This window comes from Pectinophora gossypiella, chromosome 17 (genome assembly GCF_024362695.1).
Source record: "Pectinophora gossypiella chromosome 17, ilPecGoss1.1, whole genome shotgun sequence".
Classification (NCBI taxonomy): Eukaryota; Metazoa; Arthropoda; class Insecta; order Lepidoptera; family Gelechiidae; genus Pectinophora; species Pectinophora gossypiella.
Genome location: NC_065420.1, coordinates 15,171,311 through 15,197,033, shown reverse-complemented (window position 1 = coordinate 15,197,033; position 25,723 = coordinate 15,171,311). Strand labels below are relative to the sequence as shown.

The 25,723-nt window shown below is 44.5% G+C and overlaps 2 protein-coding genes across 2 annotated transcripts; both read right to left on the bottom strand.

Annotated features, from left to right (window-relative positions):
- Positions 1–3,558: 3,558 nt before the first annotated feature.
- On the bottom strand, positions 3,559–6,294 carry LOC126374658 (transmembrane protein 209). The gene is made up of 6 exons (XM_050021349.1): positions 6,178–6,294; positions 5,978–6,109; positions 5,187–5,356; positions 4,886–5,111; positions 4,611–4,818; positions 3,559–4,526 (listed from the first exon to the last, which is right to left on the bottom strand). Coding segments are annotated over exons 1-6 (1,365 nt in total). The 5' UTR covers positions 6,180–6,294; the 3' UTR covers positions 3,559–3,899.
- Positions 6,295–11,690: 5,396 nt separating this feature from the next.
- LOC126374649 (endoplasmic reticulum metallopeptidase 1-like) lies at positions 11,691–25,180 on the bottom strand (the record flags this gene model as incomplete). The annotated part of the gene is made up of 12 exons (XM_050021340.1): positions 11,691–14,052; positions 14,120–14,295; positions 14,848–15,051; positions 15,372–15,551; positions 16,009–16,132; positions 20,139–20,272; positions 20,707–21,120; positions 21,361–21,546; positions 21,748–21,867; positions 21,998–22,378; positions 24,621–24,743; positions 24,907–25,180. Coding segments are annotated over 12 exons (2,478 nt in total), but the record flags the coding sequence as incomplete, so codon positions are not given.
- Between the last annotated feature and the right edge of the window lie 543 nt (positions 25,181–25,723).

Below are 25,723 nucleotides of genomic sequence, written 5' to 3'. Positions count from 1 at the left end.
CTAACTCGCACAGATAGTTTGGGGCGTCGTGCTTAAGGTATATATCGTTGATTATTTCATTTACGAGTGGGTGATCTGTCACCCGTTTTCCGAAGGCATTTATTAGGGCGCAAGCAATCCTCACTTCCTCTTTTAAATGTGGCATATTCGGTATTGCGTAGTTAGCTGGAAACGATAATAATACTGTTCCATCAATAATGAAGTAAGAACGTTACATTTAGACTGCGTTTCCACCAGTAACATGCTAGATGCTACGTTGCATACCCTAAAATCGGGTTCATTGTGCCGATCAGAATCAGACCCAATTATCTGATTGGTGGATATTAAACCTAGCAACGTAGCACATGTCAGATGAAAAAACAGCCTTACCGTTGTGCTTGCATTAATATGAACTGATCACTCTCTACTGTTACAAAATAATGCAAATATCATTTATTATACATAATTAAGTGGTAATAGTTGGCTATAAAATCTATTGAAAGCGTAAGTCTGGTACACAAGTGATACGCTTGGCGTAAGACCCATCTTTGGCTAATTATAATAGAGATAAGTTCACGACTTTCTGTTAAAAATGTTTTGCTTTGATTACTTCGTCTAAGACGCTACATAATGAAAGAGCTTCGATAAAGTAGGATATATTATTTCCATACACGAATTTTTTTCATATGACATTTCGATTATGAAAAGCACGATTGAGAAACGAGCCGATTTATACATTGTCATTGTATGTATTATACTGACCAGGGACTATAATATAGATACCAGATACACTGCATACTGAGATTTTTAATTTTTCAATGTTCAAATAAGATTACTTAGCTCTCGATCGTCAAATAAGTGGCGAGCATAATTCAGGGTGTTGGGGTGCCTAGCAATATAATCTTCAGTTGTCAAGTAAGACTGTATAGGACGCCGAGATCTTCGGCGCGGGCCACGAACAGTGCTTACACCATAAAAAAAAACATTGCCTGGCACCAACATGACTGGACATCTTGCTAAGACAACAACAACAAATTCAACAATAACACTAACAAAGTCAACAAAAATACTAACAAACTCAAGAGGAATATTAACAAACTCAACAGTGGTAACAAATACAACAGAATGAACAGGATAGAGTCTCAGAACAGAGAAAAGCGCGTGCGCACGTTGAAGATGAAAGTGGCAAACTGACTGAAAGTTCACCCGGCTGTCAATCGTCGTATTGTATTTATTTTATGATGTTGTCTCACTCCCACTTATTGTATGGCTATTCGCTATCCTTGTTGATTCCGCCGAAACAATAGAAATTCGTGCAACTTTAAACAAAGGACCTCCATTTTCGTAGTTCCTGGAATTAAACGAGAAAGCAAAATGGCAGTTAATAAGTACACCATTTTGTTTCTCTTATTTCTTAAACTTCGAGAATTTATTCTGCTTTTTAACGAGTACTAATGATGCCGCACTAAGCGCATTGCGTATATAAAAATGTAAACTTTTTTTTATATTTCATTAGATCCTGTCGTTGTGTCAAGTAAAATCAAGTTAAGGAGTAAATGACGCCTATATCATACATAACACAAACTGATTAACTCAGTTTGCAATTAGTAACGTTAGATAAGGTGTGCACAGTTAAGTACCTATGTACTTTCTATATAATGTAGCAAAGACAAAAACCATTAATGTTGTTGCAAGTATTTATTAATTTCATTTTTTCAATAAGATAAATATGTTGTATATTAAATAATGTTTCATGTATAATCAATCACTTTGTCACTATATTACGATTGTATATAGATAAAGAGTAAAATCGATTTATTCATACGACACTTTTCGCAACTTTCAAGCTAGATATCTTGAAAACGTGACACTTTAGAGCATAGGTCCATTAAAGCTTTTTTGTTCAGACAAGTGTCCCCTATCGATTTGCACAGGTTTCACCGTGCGCCGCAGTTTTGAAACGTCCGCCAGGTGGCGCCACTGAGATATGCCAGAAAGGTTCATAGCCCTTTGATTCGCATATAAATAGGTATCCATAATTCTTTTTTAGAATAATAGTGTTTTGACATAATTTTTACAAGGCATAACAGTAGGTTAGGGTGCGGCGGGGGTGGCCCTTGGGCCACCCCTACGCCACCAGTATGTTTATCTTACACACGAAAAGTATACTGAATGATCACCAACAGCATGAAAGAGAGTCAAAAAATTTTAAAAGTCACAATCATGAACCAAATGCAACCAAGGAAAAAGTAAGTTTCGGAAATGTTCAAAGTTGTGCCAAAACTTTTCTTATTCGGAGTATAGTTTTTATGCTTATAATACTTATGCTTATATGTCAATTGTCATTAATTATTATGCTTATGGTAGTTATGAGTTTCAAAATTATGCTTAAAAAGTTATGACAAATATTATGCGTAACTAATAATAGGACAAGTAACATTATGCCATTAAACCTTTAAAAAGACACTTTCTTATAATCCTATTCCTACTAATATTATAAACGCGAATATTTGTTATACGTGTAGATGTTTGTTACTAATTATCGCAAATACTACCGAAAAAAAAATTAAACTTTACACCGATAATACATCATCAGTAGGTGGTAGATACATTCGGTTCGGCGACGCGCACACAGTGCGGTCGCGGGGAGTAAAATCTCTTCACACATAAATACACCTAAATCAATCGTGTCCCTTATCCTGGCTCTGCCACCATCACGGATCGGGATTCAGACTACACAGTAAAAAAATAATTGTCGAAATGACAATGGGCACTCAATTCTATAACAATATTTTATGTTTTTGAAAGTAAAGAGCCCTGTGCCGAGGTTTTTCTTGCAGCTTCTTTTCCCCGGCTATTCTGGTTGTAAGAAGCTGCAGTAGTTTAAGACTGATGAGTCGTTCGTTATGTAAAAAATGACGATTCAAAGTGTAAGTAAAGTGTTACCTATTGAATAAAGATATTTTTGAATTTGAATATGTTTTATTTTTTAACAAAATAAGTCAAAAATCGAGATTTTTTTAATCCAACAAACGCCAAATTACAGTTTTATTGTCATAGTGAATAATGTTTACAGGTATCTTCTCGATAGCTTTGAATGTGTTTTTTGCTGACCGGCACTTTTCACATAAAAACTAAAAACGTAAAGTCCAATAATAATGATCAAACGAATAAGTACCAATATTGTTTCTTGGCAGTCACTTCACATTTTCACCAAAAATGTATGAAAAATTCAGGGTTTTTTTAATTCGAATAAAACCGAGAATATTTTGTTCCTACAGCTTTGGCGCCATAGTAATAAATGCTCAGACGGATAAGATCTAACGGAATATAGCAAAATTATATTTTGGCCGGCACTTCTGGGCCGAAATCCAATGATCTCTTTTGTCGCCAAATATCAGAACTCCTCGACACGCCTGCAAGAGATTTTTTGTGCCAGCGCCTACAAAATCTTTATTCCAGCATCACTTCAAAAAGTCAACATGTTTCTTTACCTAAAAAGGTTAAAATAAAATACAAAATTTTATGACGCTTTTAATGTTTATCAAATATTACAGATTAATTATACAGTTATATAACATACTTAATTAATACTTAGGTTTATTTTTGTTTCTTGACGTGACTTATTGCAGATTTGTCGCAAATTCGAAAACATAGAGATTTGTATACTCTTTGTTACTATCACGTCACGGAGAGGCGTGCTTAGTGTACCTAATAGTTGAACAGCTCTCTGTTGCAGGATAGTATAGTTTGACATTTTCTTTTGAATCATATTTACATTTGCATGAATTTGCTTTTACAAAATATAGCTTAGAGACAAAAACGAGTTTGTCGGGTCGTCAGAAAAAGAATATTTATTTTAATTCAGTCTTATGGGAAGGATCGACAAGTTGTTACACAATCGAGTAGCGGCGGAGCGATCACCGGCCGATGATCCACAGCATGTTGAGGCCGGCGGGGCCCAGGTGCACGCGGCGCAGCGCCGGGGGCTCCGCGCGGGCCGCGGCCGCCAGGAACACCAGCAGCGAGTGCAGCAGGTTGTTGCGGCCGCGGGCCAGCTCCAGCGTGTCGGCGCCCAGCGCCAGCACGTAGTGCGGCGGCCGCAGCGACACGCGGTGCAGCGCCAGCGGCCGCGCCGGCGGGGCCGGGGCCGCCGAGATGTGCGCCGCGCTGAAGGGCCGCAGCCCCGGCGCCGCCGCCGGCAGCTGCGAGTCCAGGTACGTGGCCAACAGGTGCAGCACCAGCTCGGCGTCGCACGGCTCGCCCTCGTCCCAGTCGGCCCCGCCCCCGTTCCAGCGGTACTCGCTGAGGCAGCCGCCGCTGGCCAGCTCGCGGATGCGGCGCACCACGTAGCGCTGGTTCGGGAAGGGTTCGAGGAAGGGCAGCAGCTGCGCCAGCGAGGGCGGCGCCTGCGGGGCTCGCGCCAGCACCCGCAGCCGCTCCGGCGCCAGCTCGCCCAGCGTGGCGCCCAGCCCCAGCCGCGCCAGCGCCACGTCCACCGCCGCCATCTCGCGCACCAGCCGCGACAGGATCGTCACGTGCAGCCACTGCCGTACGATGTTCAGTTCGATTATATTAAATCTGCCGAACGCGAGCGTCTACCGAACGCGATACTGACGGCAGGTACTCACGAGGCGCAGGTTGAGGTTGAACTGCGTGAGGCGCTGCGGGTCGAGGTGCAGGCGCGCCCAGGCGGCGGCCAGGGCGTCGGCGCCCGCCGCGCCCTCGTCGGCGCCCGCCTCCGCGTCCACGGCCGCCAGCTGGTACGCAGGCGCCGCGGCCGGCACCCAGCAGCCGGCGCCGGGCGCGGCGGGCGGCTCCTGCCGCTCCGAATAGGCCCTGCGAGGAGAACACAAGTCAGCGCCAGGCCGGCGCCGCGCCGGGCGTCCGGCCGGGCGACACTCACTGCAGGTAGTCGGCGAGCGAGCGGCGGTCGGCGATGAAGCGGTCGCGCGGCGGCCGCTCGGGCGCCAGCGCGTCGTGCGCGGGCGGCGGGGAGGGCGGCGAGGGCGGCGGGCGCCACTCGCGGCGCGGGGACAGCGACAGCGACAGCTCGTCCGACGGGCACGACGCGCTCGACGCCGAGTGCGCGCTCTCCGGGGCGAAGCTCTCCTCCACCGCCGGGAAGGAATCTGCGGGAGAGAAGAGGGAGATGGGGTCAGTCGGGAGATGGGCGGCGCCAGCTGGGCCGGTGAGCGGGTACGCACCGTCGCGGGCGCGGGCCAGCAGGCGGCGCTGGGCGGCGCGCAGCGGCAGCGGCGGCGGCGCGGGCCGCAGCAGCGCCAGCGCCAGGCGCAGCAGGTTGGCGCCCGCCACGCCCGCCGCCGCCAGCTCCACCCAGTGCAGCGCCGACGTGTAGCCCGCGCACTTGCACGACCTGCCATACAAATACTACAGTTCAAGTTATTATACTATTGGTGCTGATTACTGTAGACACTATGCAATTTTATTTTAAGTTATACCTGTCATTTTCTTATCTGCCGAAAAGGAAAGTGACGAATAATTGACAGGCATAAATTTTATAGAAAACACATCAATTTTAAGCAGGAATGCTAAAAAACCTCCCTAGTTTTTATATTGACCAATAACTAAAAAATATAATTATGATACAAAATACATAATAAGGCACAGCATATGTAACCAGAGGTAAACTGGCATTTTAGAAATGTCATAAGATAGTCAACTTGCACTACATGCCCAGAATGCTAAGCATTCAATTTATTTTTGGACAAACATATAATTTATTGCTTGCATGTCTGAAAATACAAATAATTAAAAAAAGGTATGTAGTGTTTGTAAGAAAGATACCTACTTATGTAGTTAAGAGTTACACAGGTATAGCTATTTTAAAAACATCCTTGCCTATTTACATTGTTTATACAATGGATAAAAGATCACCTATACATTACACCAGCATACAGAAGGCAAGCAACATCTCAATAGTCTTATACAACAGTCAAGTTTAGATCAAGAATCATTCAGTTTATGAGTTACTTACAGGTCTGCAGCGAGCGCCAGCAGCAAGGCGGCGTTGAGCGCGGCGCCGCGCAGCCAGCGAGCTCTCAGCCGCGCCGCCGCCTCCAGATCCAACGCGCGCCGCAGCAGCTCGCCGTCCGGCGCCGGCAAACACCTGCAAACATACTCTTGCTCACGAGCTCTAACAGGTTATTGTCAAGTTTGCTACTCTAAATACCTTACATTTCTTAACTGGACAAGAGGTTATTGCTTTTAAACCAGGCTAAACACTTCATCTGTCTATTTGTCTGTTTGGGGGGTCGGTTTCGCGAATCGCGCGCGTTTGAGGTTAGAATTTTATTGTTGGTTTTTTTTTTTGATTATTTGCCCATTCTGGCAGGCAAAGGGAACTTAGCCCATACAGCCTAGTCTTTGGTGATCTTGATCTTTTTTGGAGAAGCACCCAGAAAATGTCTTCAGTCTTCACTCTTCAGGTGTCAGGTAACGTCCTTAGTTTTCAATTTTATAATAATAATATAATAATAATAATATCTTTATTTTGTACCATTAAAGCCTTAAATATATGACAATATATGTTTACATTTATAAATATGTAGTTACAGGCTGTGAGATAATTGCTATGAGTCAGCTGTTATCCCTAAAAGTTTTAAAACTGAGTTAAGGATACCAGCTACCATCCAAAAGTTGTATGCAAAAGCTTCAAGTATAATCCGATAAATAATGTCTTCAGTGATATCATTTTGCTTTTGTCATTTTTGAGTAGTAACGTCTTCAGTAGGTAATCTTCATTAATGTCTTCAGTTATATTCACAATACAACTTATACATCAAAGAATGTCAAATCAATGTCTATTATTTACAAAGAAATATTTACAAAGAAAATATTCGCAAAGAACTTGTCTTTTACAAGCGAGTCGCGAGTCATTTACATATTCACAGGTCTTTTACTGTACTTGTGATAAATCTGTACAAACCCAAATACGAAGATGGATTTCTTAATAAATCCTGAAGAAGACGCGGGACTGATTCAGGATTTTCATACAAACTAATCAATTCATCCATTAGCAGAAGGCGCTGAATGCCAAAGGATGAGCAATTAAAGATGATATGAGACAAAGTTTGTTCTTCGTGTGAGTCACAAAAATCACAGTGGGCATGGTCTGCCATCCTCATACGATAAAGGTGTGAATTAAGTCTAGAATGACCAAAACGAAGGCGACTAATAATGGAATAAAATTTTCTGTCAACAAAATGACGAATTGACGACTTCTGCAAAACCAATATGGGATTGTAAGTTTTTTTTTTGTTTTGGTTTTCCCGAAGGGTAAGGCAAAGGGAACTATGCCCATACAGCCATGTCTTAGGTATTTTTTTCTTGATGATTAATGAAATGATGCAAGGTGATGATGATGAAACCTAAGCCCCCACCCTCGGAGCAGACTCCTACTCCGAACCCCAGACGAATTAACTCAAGAGTCCGCATAAACTTTCGAGTTATGAAGCGGCTTGTTGGCACGAAGCGAAAATAGGTAGATACACTTTGTTTATTGAATACTGAATACTCCGATATAATAACACTGTCGCGAATATTTTCCGACTAACTTAATGCGATCATAAACCACAAAACACCACTTCGTATTAATTATTTAAATTATTCAATGAAGAAAGCAACTGTCCCGTTCCCGTATCCCGCCAAAAAGCCTGGTTATGGTTAACTTGTCAATGTGACACCTGTCATTGTTATTATTTTTCTTTTTTACAATAATAATCGGCAAAGGCTCTCCACGGATTACAGTCTCGTCTATAAAAAATGAGTGAACAGCACAAGAACAGCAAGACTGCCACGTGTGTTTTGGTGGTGGCTATGTTTTTGGTCTATGCTAATGAAGAGGGACTTTCCAAAAACAATATAAATGGCGCTGAGTTCGTTGGATAACAGACATAATATAATACTTGGTCCTTTCATAGTATGCATCTTTTATCTTTGTTTTTGGATATAAATGATGATCCTTGTTATTACACCCAGGCATAATACATCTTTCACCCATTATTATGCTGATCAATATAAAGAGACGCAATATAGGTTTTGATTTCTATACATATTTGATCCTGCCGTTAAATTATTTTTTTGATTTCATTAATTCCCCAAGGATCCCTTTATTATCAGAACTGGACTTTGATAAGTCGGACCATTTGGAGATATACAATATAGGTGCCTCCAATCCACAGGAAAATCTATATTTTTACATGGCATCACGTCTGTATCCCTGAAGGGGTAGGTAGAGGACCTCCTCTCCTAGACGCGTCTATGTTTAAGTCCCATTGATTGTCATTAATCGGGTGTCTAAGTTTGTAAAAGGTTAAACTTATTAACTTATAATTAGTCCGTAAGACGATCGCTAGATGGCGCTGTACCGAATTAAAACGCGGTATCGAGATGTTCATAAGGAACTTATATTTTAGATTTAATGACCAATAAAGGGCATTGAACATTTCACTATGGATGGAGGCTGGCATAACCTGGTGGCGCCACCTAGCGGATTTTTAAAACTGCGGCGCACGATGAAACCTGTGCATATCGATAGGGGGCACTTTTCTGCACAAAAAAGCTTTAATGAACCTATGCTCTAAAGCGTCACGTTTTCAAGATATTTAGCTTGAAAGTTCCGAAAAGTGTTGTATGAACAAATCGATTTTACTTTTATATGCAATTGGAATATAGTGACTAAGTGATTATGCATGGAATATTAGTGTTTAATATACCACATATTTACTTTATTGAAAAATAAATAAATAGAAAATAGATGAAATAAATATTTATAACTTACTTTTATGTGTAACTTAAAAGAAATCCAGAAACGAGTCGTGAGATGTACAGCTCATGACTTATTCTCGTGGTAATCACGCTCAAAGTTATTTGCTATGACTGTCTAACAATTTCACACTTTTTGAGTTTTTATGTTTATTGAATGAAAGCCAGCTTAAATGTCTAATCACAGTGAAAGCAGGTGGGGTGTGAAAATTCGCTTTTAGGACTACTTTACAGCAGTGTATGGAACACACCTAGTTTATACAAATTCGTACCTATTAGGATAATGAATCAGTCTTCTTGAATAATCAATCTTCTTCTTCATCAGATATAATAACTTGATCTAAAAAGGCAGCAGGGGGTTGAATGGGGATTTCTTGGTGCCGAGCCCATCGCATATAACAAACTATGCACATGACATGAGCACAGCACCCGAGTGTCCGTTTTCCAACTATACAGCTGCAATAGTGACCGACAAGTTTATTTCTGTTTTCCAACTATTATTTAGCAAGATATATACAAAATAAATTCTGTTGCTCTGGTGCCTCGAGTGTATTTTAGCTCTTGTCAGCCAAGGATCACAGACTACTATGTTGTATTGATTTAAATTATACTCAACTGCAAAATCTTCATACACTTCAATGAAAAACCTTCCGTTTTCTTTTAGGTGTTCGCCATAGTAGCTTCTTGCCTGCGTCACTTGATACGGTCCCAGAGACATTATCAACAGATCCTCATATGATAAGATGGGAAACTGTTGAAAGCCTTCACTTGAGTTTATAGCTTGGAAAGCGGCTCTGCGTTGATTTAAATTGTTTTGTATTACTAACTCGCACAGATAGTTTGGGGCGTCGTGCTTAAGGTATATATCGTTGATTATTTCATTTACGAGTGGGTGATCTGTCACCCGTTTTCCGAAGGCATTTATTAGGGCGCAAGCAATCCTCACTTCCTCTTTTAAATGTGGCATATTCGGTATTGCGTCGTTAGCTGGAAACGATAATAATACTGTTCCATCAATAATGAAGTAAGTACGTCACATTTAGACTGCGTTTCCACCAGTAACATGCTAGATGCTACGTTGCATACCCTAAAATCGGGTTCATTGTGCCGATCAGAATCAGACCCAATTATCTGATTGGTGGATATTAAACCTAGCAACGTAGCACATGTCAGATGAAAAAACAGCCTGACCGTTGTGCTTGCATTAATATGAACTGATCACTCTCTACTGTTACAAAAAAATGCAAATATCATTTATTATACATAATTAAGTGGTAATAGTTGGCTATAAAATCTATTGAAAGCGTAAGTCTTGAACACAAGTGATACGCTTGGCGTAAGACCTATCTCTGGTGACCTATCTAATGTTTTGCTTTGATTACTTCGTCTAAGACGCTACATAATGAAAGAGCTTCGATAAAGTAGGATATATTATTTCCATACACGAATTTTTTTCATATGACATTTCGATTATGAAAAGCACGATTGAGAAACGAGCCGAATTATACATTGTCATTTTATGTATTATACTGACCAGGGACTATAATATAGATACCAGATACACTGCATACTGAGATTTTTAATTTTTCAATGTTCAAATAAGATTAGGTACTTGCATAATTCAGGATGTTGGGGTGCCTAGCAATATAATCTTCAGTTGTCAAGTAAGACTGTATAGGACGCCGAGATCTTCGGCGCGGGCCACGAACAGTGCTTACACCATAAAAAAAAAACATTGCCTGGCACCAACATGACTGGACATCTTGCCAAGACAACAACAACAAATTCAACAATAACACTAACAAAGTCAACAAAAATACTAACAAACTCAAGAGGAATATTAACAAACTCAACAGTGGTAACAAATACAACAGAATGAACAGGATAAAGTCTCAGAACAGAGAAAAGCGCGTGCGCACGTTGAAGATGAAAGTGGCAAACTGACTGAAAGTTCACCCGGCTGCCAATCGTCCTATTGTATTTATTTTATGATGTTGTCTCACTCACACTTATTGTATGGCTATTCGCTATCCTTGTTGATTCCGCCGAAACAATAGAAATTCGTGCAACTTTAAACAAAGGACCTCCATTTTCGTAGTTCCTGGAATTAAACGAGAAAGCAAAATGGCAGTTAATAAGTTCACCATTTTGTTTCTCTTACACAGATTTCTTAAACTTCGAGAATTTATTTTGCTTTTTAACGAGTACTAATGATGCCGCACTAAGCGCATTGCGTATATAAAAATGAAAACTTTATTTTATATTTCATTAGATCCTGTCGTTGTGTCAAGTAAAATCAAGTTAAGGAGTAAATGACGCCTATATCATACATAACACAAACTGATAAACTCAGTTTGCAATTAGTAACGTTAGATAAGGTGTGCACAGTTAAGTACCTATGTACTTTCTATAATAATGTAGCAAAGACAAAAACCATTACTGTTGTTGCAAGTATTTATTAATTTCAATTTTTCAATAAGATAAATATGTTGTATATTAAATAATGTTTCATGTATAATCAATCACTTTGTCACTATATTACGATTGTATATAGATAAAGAGTAAAATCGATTTATCCATACGACACTTTTCGTAACTTTCAAGCTAGATATCTTGAAAACGTGACACTTTAGAGCATAGGTCCATTAAAGCTTTTTTGTTCAGACAAGTGTCCCCTATCGATTTGCACAGGTTTCACCGTGCGCCGCAGTTTTGAAACGTCCGCCAGGTGGCGCCACTGAGATATGCCAGAAAGGTTCATACCCCTTTTGTCTGATTTACCGAAACATTGATTTTATTTTAGTCATATCCAAAACCTTTTTTGGGGCTTGTTCACCGGGCAAAAATCCACCGGGTAAATCCTGGAAACCACGTGATATCAATCATTTTAGATAGATAGAATAGGTATTTAAGTAAATGAAACAATTGTAACGATTTATTTTTTTATTACATAACGTAACAAAAAAGCGTTGGTTACATCACAGAAAATAAAACGGCATAATATGCTCTTATGCATAATGTAACTTGTCACTTGGTAAGGCCTATTGTTGTATTAGCGCTGACATGTACCGCGGAACTGACCGTGCAGTGCACGCCGGACGGAGTACTACGAAACATTTCTTACTGTTCGAAAATTCATCGACACGATAGTCTGCCATAAGTTTCTAAATACAACACACATAAAATAGCAGAACGACATCACATTATAATAATAGTATTATTTTTTCTTATAAACATAAATTGTCTAATATATGTTATTGGGTATTTACCCAAGTATTTACCTAAGAAAACATTAATACAAAACAATCTGCCTTGTCTGAAGCCTGATCTTGCGCTTTGGTTAAATAAAAATTAAAAGGGATTGTAGCTACCTACTTAACGATATGTTTTTCCTTATAGAACTAATGCCCCAACCTTAAAACGATGTCTGTTTTATATTCCCAGATCCTTCCAATAATGTGTAATTACGTCAAAGGCACAAGTGAGCTTTACACTCGTAAAGAATTTTTGAATGTGTAATATACTGTTATTGATAATAATATACTTCGCGTGTTTAGTTCTAGTTGGTCCGTCGTGGGTACTTTCTATTGATATTCTATAAACTAATTAAAACGAAACATGACGTCAGGTGACCAAAAATTTCCCAAAATGAAGTTTAAGACAGACTTCTTTTATCGTTGTAGGCGAGTTTTCAACAGTTTAAAACTATTTTTTGGGGGTTAAAACGGCAAACACCATTGTTTGTCTACAGCGATATCGCGCTCGCTAAGTTACTGTCGCCATTTAAATTGACTTTTGTGTATGCCCTGATTTAAGACTCTTTGAGTGATGTATTTATTATATTGTATAATAATACTTAACTACTGTCACAACTTTCGTCAGGTCCAAAAAATGGACCCCACAAGTGTCGCGAAGTGCGGCGCTATACCTACACGTACATGTCAACTCGAGGCTGTAGCCTCACACACGGTGCGCCGTCATACCGCGCACGCACTACTATATAATAACATTAATAACTATATATCATTTTTATGAAAAAGCTGGGCACCGTTAATCAAGTAGCTTTGTTAATCGCTAATCCGTTAATAAAAGAGTTAGTTAACTTTGGAAGATTTAACGCAACTTAACGTTAATGATTATTAAGTATTAATTTACGCCAGACTTGATAAAATAATACAAGAAGGGGTTTTCATTAGAGTTCGTAATATATTTTTTAAATAAATTGATATTTATTTACGGATTGTAATTAATAGTGATAAACTTAACTTTATAACTTATAATTTTTATATTACAATATTTCTAAACAAAATTATAAATTAATACAGTCATTCGCCTATCTTCATATGTGACTTCTTATCTGACTGAAAATAAATATTTCCCTTCATAATTATCAACATATTCGCGTGGGCGGGAGGCTCGCTTGCGTGTAAAACATCTTTGGCCATCGAACAAGGACGTTCGACTACAGCACGTAAAGGTACATCGATATTACATCTAATGAACATGTTTACTAATACGTATATATCCTGCAAGGAAGGCCGCACCATTAATTAATGGAAATTAATGAGTTCGTTAACAATCTTTAAAGTATAATTCATCCGTTACTGGAAATATGAACTTCGTCAATTAACTGTTAACGGATTAACGATCTTGCCCAGCTAAGAATAAGAATGAGGTAAACACAACTATAGCTGCTCTCCAGCTGTCCGAAACGCGCACATACGTTATATTTTAATATTCAGAGATATGTTTATGTACACCATGTACAACACATGCTTAATGTAAATAAGGCATCGCTGTGTTGACACAATAGACTAACGCAAACCTCGAGTTATTTTATTTAATTATGAGTAAACCTCACGTCGCCACTATCAATCATGTAATAATCACAATTTATTGTTTCTTTCTAAGTGCATCTAACTTCTTTGGAAGTTTCCAGCGGATTATACTACATCACTACTCACTTACAACGTCATATTTATCAGCAAGAGGTTAGACCGGTATTCATCTGGCGCATACAGAAACAACCGTGCGACTAGAACGTGTAATTTATAAACACGTAAGGATTCGAATCGGGAGTTTACGTACGCTAAACAGTGCGGTAGTTTAGGGAAGGGCCGCGAGTCACACGCGCAGCAGGTGCAGGTGTACGGGCCAGCCCGAGGGCGCGGTCCAGGCGGGCATGCGGGCCAGCAGCGCCTCGTGCTCCGGCGCCCGCGGCGCAGACATGCCGTGGCCCGCCACCGACAGCGCCGCCCACTCCGCCGGCGGGGTCTCGAACGAGTGCTGGGGACACAGCATGTATCAGGGCAGGCGCGGTCGGGCCGGCGAGGCGGGGCAGGCCGCCGCGTACCTGTATGTGCAGCGTGAGGTTCCAGGCCCGGGGCCGCAGCGCGTCGTGCAGCGCCAGGAAGTAGGTGCGGCGCCGGCCCCAGGCCGCGCCCGGCTGCGGCGGGCCGCCCAGCGCGCTGGCCCACGACACCTCGGCGCCCTCGGCCGGCGCCACCACCACCACCACGTGCGACGGGCCTGCGGGCGCCCTCGCTAGTTACGGCTCGTGCGGCGGCACGGGACGTCACGCTTTAGACGTGCGCCCGAAAAACATTCAAGTCTACGTGAAATCGAAAAAGTTTCACTCCAATTCGCAGTTCTCGTCGACTGAACTAAATTGAAAGAGTACCTGCTCTTACCCGGTGGGGCCCCTGCTACCGAATGAAAATGAAACAAAATGGGTTTATTTTATGCTGTCCAGTGTGTAGATTTTGTTATTGTAAAAAATAAGGAACTGGATCTGACGGATCCTGTCGCTTTTTTGGGAATTATTTGGGACGCCGAGCCGTAATGGACGCCTCTTAACGGAAGGTCGTCCAGGCTCAGCTCGGCAGCATTTGCGATCGAAAAAAATCATTCTCGTGTCGTCACCTTTCCGAAGCTCGGAGCTCGAAAACGGGCGGGAATTCAGAGTGGCATAAGAAAGAAAATTTTATGAAGTTTCATTCAACGGACGGACTCTTTCGACTTGACATGCTTCGAGCCGACTACGGGGCCCCACAGCGTAGGAGCGCGAGCGCGCCACGGTACCTGTGATGTGCAGATGCAGCGCGGCCAGGCGCGGGCCCAGCGGCTGCAGGCGCGCCGCCACGGCGGCGGCCAGCGGCGGCGGGCCGGCCGCGGCCCAGTAGCCGCGCGCCACCAGCGCCGCCACGGGCAGGCAGTAGGGCGCGCCGCAGTACGGCCACGCGCCGCACTCCTGCGGGCGCCACGCCGCCTGCGCCAGCAGCGGCACTGCGGGCGGGGGCGGGTTATTTATTTATTCATCGTCACCAACAGAGTTAACAACAATAAATACATTACAAGTTACTTATACATAAACAAGAGTAATTGTTACCCTAATTATAGGTGACAACGGCATGCAAAATTAACTGCAGCAAAGATATCTTAAATGAGAAAAAAAAGAAGGCTAAAAGCGCATCACGCTTGCACAGCTTAGGCCATTTACACTTAAAAACAGACACATTTGTTGTTATTTATTTTTTGTTGTTATTTTGTGTGTTAGCACGTCACACACTCTACGGGAAGCTCCACCTCTCTACGGCGACTCGTACCGTGGTCCTTCAGCGAGCTGGGCGTGTTGGCGTCGAGGTGCGGCACCCAGTAGAGGTCCTCGTGCGTCACGTTGCCGGGCGCGTGGTGCGTGGTGCGCCGCGTGTGGAACACCATGTACCGCTGCGGGGTCGTCGCCGAGTACGGCGCGCCCAGCGGGGTGCACAGCACCAGCGCCACGGCTGCGTCACACGCCTTATTTATTTGGATTGTGAGCACCGAATGATACCACATGGGTACACCCGGGAAAAGAAAGCGATTCCAGTAAAATATTTTCACACAAGGGTCTTTTGTAAATAATCAAATCGAATACACTTTATAGCACCCAACTTAATTTCAACGAACGGACATAACAGATGAATGCAGTATCCATTTTTGCAATGTCCTAACCAAACTAGGGATCACAAAGAAATATTTGTGATTTGCCCTACCAGGATTCGAACCCAGGACCTCTACATCATGAGCACAACACCCAACTACTGAACCACGGAGGCCGTAATACAAAATGTGTAACACAATATTAGTGTACAGAGTGTAGAGTGTGTAGTGTAGCGACCGCCAGCAGCAGCGGCAGCAGCCACGAGCCCGCCGTGTGGTGTGACAGTGTGTAGTGTAGTGTAGTGTAGTGTAGTGACGCACCGAGCGCGCCCACGGCGAGCGCGGCGCGCGCGAGCGTGCCGGCGCCGCGCACCGCCAGCAGCAGCGGCAGCAGCCACGAGCACGCCGCCAGCGACAGCGCCGCCGTCAGCAGCGCCATCATCACCTGGACAGTGGGAACAGTATAAAAGGAAGTATTTTACTGTACGAAAGAAGCATTCCAAATATCATTAAAACAGTTATATCTCAGGAAGCAACGAGCGTATTAACTTAAGATGAGTGTACTTCTAGACTACTTCAATTGGGATATAATAGCTATACGTATAAAACGATAACTCTTCGCACTCCACCAGCGGTGTTACTTTTTTCTTTAATAGTGAGAGCTAGGCGCGGACCTTTGTTTTATTTTTTATTAGTAATATTTTAAATATGTTCGAATTTTGAAATTGGACGCCAACTGTCTGATACGAATATTTGTTCTATTAATTTGGAGTATAATATTACCTAGGCTTAATATAAAAATAATGTGAATGAAATTAATAATTTCAGTGTTTTTACCCACGACGGAACGGAGCAGGTATATGCGTTTAGGGTGAGAGATGTTTGTGTGTGCATTTGTGCAAAGAAATGTTACTAATTATCTTCTAAACTAATAATCCGATTTTGATGCGGTTTTCAATAACGGGTTTGTGTTTGATAAATTCATGTTATTAGACAGGTGTCATGTCTGTAACTCACTAGGGGGCGCCACAATATTAGTGTTTAGAGTCAATATTATTCGAAACGCCTCTTCAATTTATAATAGCAATTTATTTGCAATAGTTTTTATTAGTTAATTGTTTTTGACAGGCGTTTTTTTTTCGGTTCCATTGATTACACGTAATTACGTCGAACACGGTGCTGTTTCATTGCTACCTAAATCCCTTAAAAATCAGTAAAAAGGCATATCAGGCATATTCATGGTCCTTCGAGCCAGATTTCAGAGAAGATCACAATCAATAAATTGTAGTTAAATTAATACGAAGTGATTGGCGAAGATTAAAGAAAAATCAAGATCGACTATAAGTGGCTCGTGGATTGTGTGGTCAAGTGAATCAAATTCATCCAATTAATCCTCATTTAATTCATAAAGTTGTACCCATCACTCAATAATCAGGTAGTATTAAGTAAACAGCCTCCGTGGTCTAGTGGTTAGAGCGTTAGGCTCACGATCTGGTGGTCCGGGTTCGATTCCCGATGGGGACATTGTCGAAATCACTTTGTGAGACTGTCCTTGGTTTGGTAAGGACTTTTCAGGCTTGAATCACCTGATTGTCCGAAAAAGTAAGATGATTCCGTGCTTCGGAGGGCACGTTAAGCCGTTGGTCCCGGCTATTAGCCGTAAAAATATCTCCACCAACCCGCAGTGGAGCAGCGTGGTGGAGTATGCTCCATACCCCCTCCGGTTGATTGAGGGGAGGCCTGTGCCCAGCAGTGGGACGTATATAGGCAGTTTATGTGTGTTATGTATTAAGTAAAGCAAAGTGTTGTTAATTACGGTTAGTATAATTTTAATTACATTTATTACCCACGACGGAACGGAGCAGGTATATGCGTTTAGGGTGAGATATGTTTGTGTGTGCGTTTGTGCAAAGTAACGTTACCACCTATCTTTTAAACTAATGATCCGATTTTAAGGCGGTTTTCAATAACGGGATTGTGTTTGATGAGTTCATGTTCTTAGACAGGTGTCATGGCTGTAACTCACTAGGCGGTGCCACAATATTAGTGCAAAACAATGTTGCAATATAATCAAAACGAAATGTCCGATTACAATTCTGTTTTCGGCAATGTGTACGTGGTAGCTTATTGCATGTTCCCAAATAATATAAAAATTACGTCTTTCTAGAGGGTGCTACAATATTAGTGAAAAATAGTATTGCAATAATATTAAAACGCATTGTCCAATTTCAATGCGGTTTTCAGCAATGGGTTCGTAGTTGAATGGTGCATGGTCTAAGATAAGTCTTATGATATTAACTCACTAGGAGGCGCTGCTATATTAGTGTGAAACGTTTATATTGCAATATTATTAAAATTAATATTATATTGCAATATTATTAAATTTCATATAGAAAAGGCAGCCCCCGACGGATATTCCTCGGTTATGTATTATGGTAAAATTATTATCGCTACATTTAAGTATATCTTCGAGAAACAGACACGTTAGGAAAAAACTGTAAACATCCATATTCATTGTTTAGGTACTTAAGTATATCTATTACCGATGTCTCGAGATATCAACTCTTTTGCCAAGTGGACCATAGGTACATCGAAGTGCTAAGGGACCTCTACCAAAATGCCACTATGTCAGTTCGAGTACAGAACCAGACCTCTAATCCGATCCAACTGCAGCGAGGAGTGAGACAGGGAGATGTCATCTCTCCGAAACTGTTCACTGCTGCATTGGAGGATATTTTTAAGCTTCTGGACTGGAAAGGATTTGGCATCAACATCAACGGCGAGTACCTGACGAACCTTCGATTTGCCGATGATATAGTTCTAATGGCTGAGACCCTGGAAGACCTGAACACCATGCTCGAGCATCTCAGTAACGCATCCCAACGAGTGGGTCTTAGCATGAACATGGCAAAGACAAAAATTATGTCCAACGACCATGTCGCACCCACTCCAGTTCAGGTTGGGAACGTTACACTCGAAGTTGTAGACCAGTACATTTACCTAGGACAAATAATCCAGTTAGGTAAGTCCAACTTCGAGAAAGAGATCTCTCGTCGGATCCAACTCGGATGGGCAGCGTTCGGGAAGCTGCGGAATATCTTCTCGTCCAAAATACCTCAGTGTCTCAAGACGAAAGTCTTTGACCAGTGCGTGTTGCCAGTGATGACCTACGGCAGTGAGACGTGGCCGCTTACTATGGGTCTCGTGAGGAGGCTCGGTGTCGCTCAGCGGGCAATGGAGAGAGCTATGCTCGGTATTTCCCTGCCGGATCGAATCAGAAATGAGGAGATCCGCAGGAGAACTGAAGTCACCGACATAGCTCGGAGAATTGCAAAGCTGAAGTGGCAGTGGGCAGGACACATAGCGAGGAGAACCGATGGCCGCTGGGGCGGAAGGGTTCTGGAATGGCGACCACGTGTCGGACGACGCTCAGTGGGTAGGCCCGCTACAAGGTGGACCGACGATCTGGTGAAGGTCGCGGGAAGCCGCTGAATGCGGGCAGCGCAGGACCGATCGTCGTGGAGATCCTTGGGGGAGGCCTATGCCCAGCAGTGGGCGTCGTACGGCTGATGATGATAAGGGAAGTGTAGTGTCTATGGAGTAATGAAAATGGAGGCGATTACTCCACCGACCAGAGCGCTCTTAAATAAAGAGAGTGTCTATTACCCGATTGCGGCGATTCAAAAGGAGGGTGATGTGTTTGACCGCTATGTACCTATTTTCTTGTTTCATACTTTTTAGAGTGTGATTTTTCCGTAGTCGAGTTTCAGTTTTTAAACTTATATTTATTTAAGTATATTGTGAACCTATAAAACCCGTCCAGACTGTTCGAAAATAATTTGTGATATCGACTGACGATTATAAAAGCTTATTGTGTAAATTGTAGTAAGTACATATCTAAGTATGTCAGGTTAAATTAGGTATTGCCAGCCCTGCGACGCCTGCGACGTCACATACAAAGTGTACCATAACGTCAAAGTGTATAGTGTCTGAGAAAAATGAGGTTTTTTGTGTGAAGAGTCGTCATCTCAAATATCATTTTTTTATATATGTTAGGATTCAACGAGTGTAGTATTCACCAGTAACACTCCTAACGCGCCTTCTATACTCGCAGACATTTCGCCGCACGCCGAACACTCACGCATTCGACGACCAATCTAATCGGTTATCTACGAAACCCAAGACAGATCGAAGATAGCTTGGGCTTTTGTCATTATTTTATCAAAGAAAAAAGTGTGCAACCTGAACGTATAGGTAGTCTCCCTAATAAATCCAGGCTCGTCTTATACATACTAACTTTGTAGAGTCATAGGGAGATGGATGTTATACTAAACACCAGAAGTGATGTGATAACGACTACTTGGGCAGTAGAGATGTTAGTATATTGTTAAACCCGGTGAGGTGTATAGTGTTCATATGTATGAGGCTAGTGTGGTGCGAGCAAGTATTACGTCGGGCGGCAGCGGCGCGGTGCCGGCGCGGCCCGTGATGGGCACGAACATGTGCAGCGAGCCCAGCGCCAGGTACCACGTCTGCAGCATCGGCACCACCGACCCCACGCACCACCACGCCAGCTTGCAGCCCTCTGCAACGACGCATATGGTTATACGTATAATGCAATACGTTTCAAAGAGACGTAAAATGTAGAGGTCTGAAACTACACCAGGGTAACCTGTGTTCTAGGAAACCACCTTCGGAAATAATCGATTTATTTAAACATAATACTAAAAACAATAAAATGAAAATTCTTCACTTCAGTTTAGTACACGTTGCATAAAATGTAAGAAAGTCTGTGTCAGGAGGCTCAGCTCTTTCTTCACTCTTAACATACCTACTGCAATAGACTAAACTAAATGTTAATGTTAGGAGTTTAACACTTGACACTTTTTACGAGCGCTGATGTGTGTTTGTGTCGTATTGTATGTGTGTATGCGTGTCCCCGTGCGTACGTGTGGGCGTGCTCGGACAAGGAGGGTAAGTGGATTCGTCCCGCCTCCTACGGCAATAGCGGCGGCTCACCCGAGGCCCTCAGCACGAGCGCGGGCTGCGCCAGCAGCGCGGGCAGCAGCGCCCAGTGCAGCGCCACGAAGCCGGAGCGCAGCCCTTTGGCGGCGCACAGCAGCAGCAGCGCGGCCCACAGCAGCGCCAGCGCGGCCGCGGCCAGGCGCGCCGCCCACCAGCCGCCCGCCGCGGCGCCGCCCAGGCGCACGGCCCGCGCCAGCCGCCGCAGCGCCAGCGCCGCCGCGCCCAGCGCCGGCAGCGCGTACAGCGGCGCCAGCAGCCACGGCCGCGAGTAGTAGCTCAGCCGCGCGCCCGCCGCGTGCAGCAGCAGCGCCGGCGCCGCGCCCGCCGCCAGCCCCGCGCCCACCGCCAGCGCCAGCCGCGCGCCCATGGCGCCCAGCGCGCGCAGCCACGCCGACGCCGGCACGTACACTGCGGCACGCGCCAATATATTCATTTACTCAAATCACGCTAGTGATTCCCGCGCCTGTGTAAATCCGAGGTAACACTGAACAGGTATAGCGTGATGGTTTCCATTGCAGATGTTGATCGACGAGCACCTAATGTATAAAACTGAAAGACTTCATTTGAATCCGTCCAGTCGTTTTTGCGAGATGCAACCGCGAGAAAGGCTCGCGCCCCTCTAACGGACGTGAAGCCATTGCTACTCACGCTGTCGCCGGGCGTCGTGGGCGTCAGCCCGCGTCCGCAGCAGCAGCAGCAGCAGCGTGGCCGCCACCGCAGCCGCGGCCGCCGGCGGCCGTACACACACCACGAACAGCCCCAGCACGTCGAAGAACACCGGCTGACCCTCGTCCTCGTCCCCGGAGAACTCCAGCTTTTCACTCGCCAGCAGACCTGCGTATTATGCACGTAAAATAAAACATTGTAAGCAAGTATTCATTCAAACACTATCGACGTATAATAATATGTTACTGTTGATTGAAACTACTTGAAACATAATTTGGTCAAATATTGTCGCCATATTTCGAATTAGGTGTTCCTCTCCCTGCCGCCAATTGTTCGTCAGGGAGGCGAGGCAGGCGAGGCAGGCCGCACCGTGCGTGAGCGCCAGCACGTTGTCGCCGGTGTGCTGCAGCGCGCCCAGCGGCACGCGGTCCGCCGTGTCCAGGTGCGTGTGGTACACGTAGCCGTTGGTGCTCCACGCCAGGTCCACGCCTGGGGGAACATTTTTAATCATAAAAAGACAAGTTCATATTTTACGTTATGCTCTAAAAAAATCTCTAGTGACTGATCAGATCAAAAAAGAACAACTCCCGAAAAAAATATTAGATTAGAGGGTTCTCACCGGAGAGCTTGCCGAAGTCGCGGAAGATGCGGAAGTCGGTGTCGGCGGGGATGGTGCCGCTCTCGAAGAGCTCCTGCGCGACGGAGGAGGCGTAGGGGCGCGGCACGGTGGCGGCGTACACCTCCATGATCCAGGGCTGGCGCGGGCCGGCCTGGAACAGCACCTCGCGGCCGCCGGCGCCGCACGCCTCGATGTTGACGAAGGCCCGCACGGAGCGCGCCCACGGGTGCTGCGTGATGAAGGCGTGCGAGCCCTGCATGATGTTCTCCTCGGCGCCGTTGAACAGGAACACGGCGCGGTGCCGCAGCGGCCGCGGGCTGGCCGCCAGCGCGCGGAGCACCTCCAGCATCACGGCGCAGCCCGCCCCGTCGTCGCTGGCGCCTGCCGCGGGACGCGTTACACGCTGTACCTGGCCCCGGCGACGTTGGCACGCAGTACCAGGGCCGACATATTATACGCGGTGACACGCATGTCGAGTTTTTATAAAACCCTCAGCTAATTATGAACGTAGGACATTTCCGCCTAATTGGTTCCGGGCCACATCCTTGCAAAGGTTTGTATCACATTATTACAATATGTCGCCAACAGTCCCGTGCATTCCACGGACCACTATGTAATTTACATCGTGACCTCAAACAGGTATTTAGCGGCAGGTAACAGGTCTTAAGCTAAGATCAGTATAAACAAATAACTCGACTGCCTTAATCCCTAGGTACCTACATATTTGAGGGGCACTGCTTGTCTGGCCGTCTGCGGATTGAACTAATTAGGGATTTTTGGGGAAATAGATTTTACTGGATTTGTGAGATTATGTATACTTAGGAGAGCAGTAAGAGAAGTGTGTATGTGACGTGTGTCGACGTGGCCGCAGCGTCCTCCGGCGATTGTATGCACGTCCGCGTCGCAGCGCCGGCGCGCTGAATGACCCGGCCTGGCCTATTTCCTCGCTACATAATTAGATAATTGTTAACGCATATTACCTACTCTGCAATCAAGCAACGATGATTCGCAGTCGCTAATGAGCGGCGCGTGCCTCGCAGTCGATCTACTTCCAATTTGAGCAGTTAGCGCAGCTCGCTGTACCACGTATAATTGACCCACTATTCTCCGACGGCACTACATTGGTATCCTACTAATTTACACCCACGAGAATCACCTTCCTGCCTAGGGCATCTACCAACAAGATGCATTCCGTCATCAAACGTGTCGACTAAAAGAATCCCTACTTTGTCTAAAATTTTATAAAGAGTCGTTTATCTTTGGAATACAACTGTGTAACAACGAGCCGTACCCGGCTGTTATAGGTACATACAATGAATGAAATGAAGCTACTGCTATCAGCGCGGCACTGGCCGGTGATAACGCGGCTGCCGGGCCGCAGCTCGCAGCACCACGATCAAATACAACCGACGGGGCCATTTATCACTGCCTAGTTTATAATCGATGTTTTACTGTGACATTCGTTAACTTCAACTGGTATTCGTGTATTCGTGTGTTGGTGTTCAACTGTTATCAACACTATGAATATGCCCGGGGTGCAATTATTTAGGCCACGAAATGAACGCTCGGCGCGCACCGATCGCTCTAAAAGAAATTCAACCGGTTATTTATTATCACTCTTTTTGTACGGTGTACTTAGGTGTTCTACCACATTCGATTTTATTATACTTAGTACGCCTTTCACATGCTGATTACAAATTGCAATTAGTCTCACACCTGTTTCCAGCATTTATAAGTTGTCATTTTAATGGCTGTCATGAAAGTAATTTCACAATAGCAGTGTAATACTAAATTTCGTAACAATTAGAGCCGCCAAAGGCCCCTGACATGGCTCATGTAACGATTACTTACTTACATGAGTAAGTAGTAACCGGCACTAACGGCTCAACGTGCCGAAACACGAATCATTTTACTTTCGGACAATCAGGTGATCTTTGTGATAGGTATGTCCCCACCGGGTTTCAAACCCGGGATCTCCGGATCGTGAGCCCAACGCTCAACAACTGGGCCGTTTACCGCCGACCTATTTATTGACGTTTAGCGATAAGGCCGACTATTGTTTAGTTAGCATGTGCAAATGAAGTTGACTACTGGCAGAATGTATTTATTTGGCTAGCCAGCAGCATAGAATAAGCACTAATACTACGTATAGAACGGCAACTCTCCGTTCCCCACCAGCGGCTGAACTAGGTTTAATAATATGACTGTATTAATTAGTTCAGTGAATATTTAAGTGAAGTGTAGTGCCTATTTATTCATTTTATTGTGAACCTTGTATAACACCCGTTCGGTGTTAAAAACATATTTATATAAACTGATAATTATAAAAGCTTCTTGTGTAGGTAGTAGTACCTACCTAAGACATGCTTGCTAAATTAGGTCCCTATTGTAGTATGCGTCCCTCAGACGTCACATACACAGATGTACGTCAACATGTAGTGTCTGTGTAAAACGAAGTGTTTTGTACGAAGTGTCCGGGGTGTGTAATAAAATTGATCTCAATCTTTTGTGCACGTAAGTTTTTAGTTTAAATTATTTTATTGTTTTTATAGATTTTTAGTAAGACTGTTTTAGAGTTGTTGGTCTCCCAAATGTAAAATAAATGTGCGCGTAGTATAGTTACCGGGGCTGCCGGGCACCGTGTCGAAGTGGCAGTTGAGCAGCAGCGCACTATCGCCGCCCCCGCCGCCCGCGCCGCCCACGCGGACCACCAGCGACTGCACGTCGCGGTACACGTTGGTCATGCCTGCAACCACGTGCTCCAGCCAATCATGCCACATACGCATACAACGGACACTCTCCGCCCGAGCTTCCTCATTTCACCCCGATATTTATTACTACGATAACGCCGACGATTATCGTGTCGATGGCGAATAGGGACCGACCGAAAAGGACTACAAGAGACGCACCGTCGAAGAACGAGAGAGGAAAGGCGCCGCTGGCGCGGTGCAGGTCCACCTCGACGGTGTTGTGCGGCGAGGCGGCGCGCGCGATGTCCTTGACAGCGCGCAGCAGCACGGCCACGGCCGCCACCTCGTTCTCGTAGCTGCCGGCCACGCGCGGGCCCAGCGCCGTGAGCGCGCCCAGGTGGCGCTGCGCCCGCGCCGCCACGAAGGCCGTGGCGGGCGCCAGGCGCTCGTCGCGCGGCGCGGGCAGCGCGTCGTGGCGCGCGCGCACCAGCAGCAGCGCGGCCACCGCCGCCGCCGCCGCCGCCCACGCCCAACGCGCGCCCAGCGGCCGCCGCCGGGGCGTGTTCTCCTTCACCACGCCCACCGCGTCCTCCCGCCCCTCCTGCCCGAAACACACTTCCTACCATCAAAACGAACCACCAAATTGTAAGGAAATATGTTTATTTATACACAACCCAATCTTCAGGCTATCATCTGATATATTACAAGACATCCTACCTACCTCCATTCCTCCACACGTGTAACACAAATTGTTTAATATTATTATTGTGATACAGTATCCTTCATTTGAATTTTGACGTTGATGTTTTTTTGTAAGTACGTCGAAATATGGCCCTGTGATGTCTGAATTAAAGAACATATAATTATTATTATTTAATATTCAATATTATACTAAATTCCACTTTTGAACTCACATTTGCAATTTGGTCATTTTTACCTAGAGTGAAATGAATTAACAGAAACCTAGGGTTGTTAAGAAAATCTCACCAATATGAGATATTTCAAAAAGACACTTAGGTAAGTATGTGGTTTCCAC

Bases quoted from the DNA above. Each gene is read 5' to 3' on its own strand.
- LOC126374658 (XM_050021349.1), bottom strand. The intron at 5,357-5,977 runs GTAAGTAACTCA...TTTGTATGGCAG, and splicing joins CTGGCGCTCGCTGCAGACCT to GTCGTGCAAGTGCGCGGGCT. The intron at 4,527-4,610 runs GTGAGTACCTGC...ATCGTACGGCAG, and splicing joins TCAACCTCAACCTGCGCCTC to TGGCTGCACGTGACGATCCT.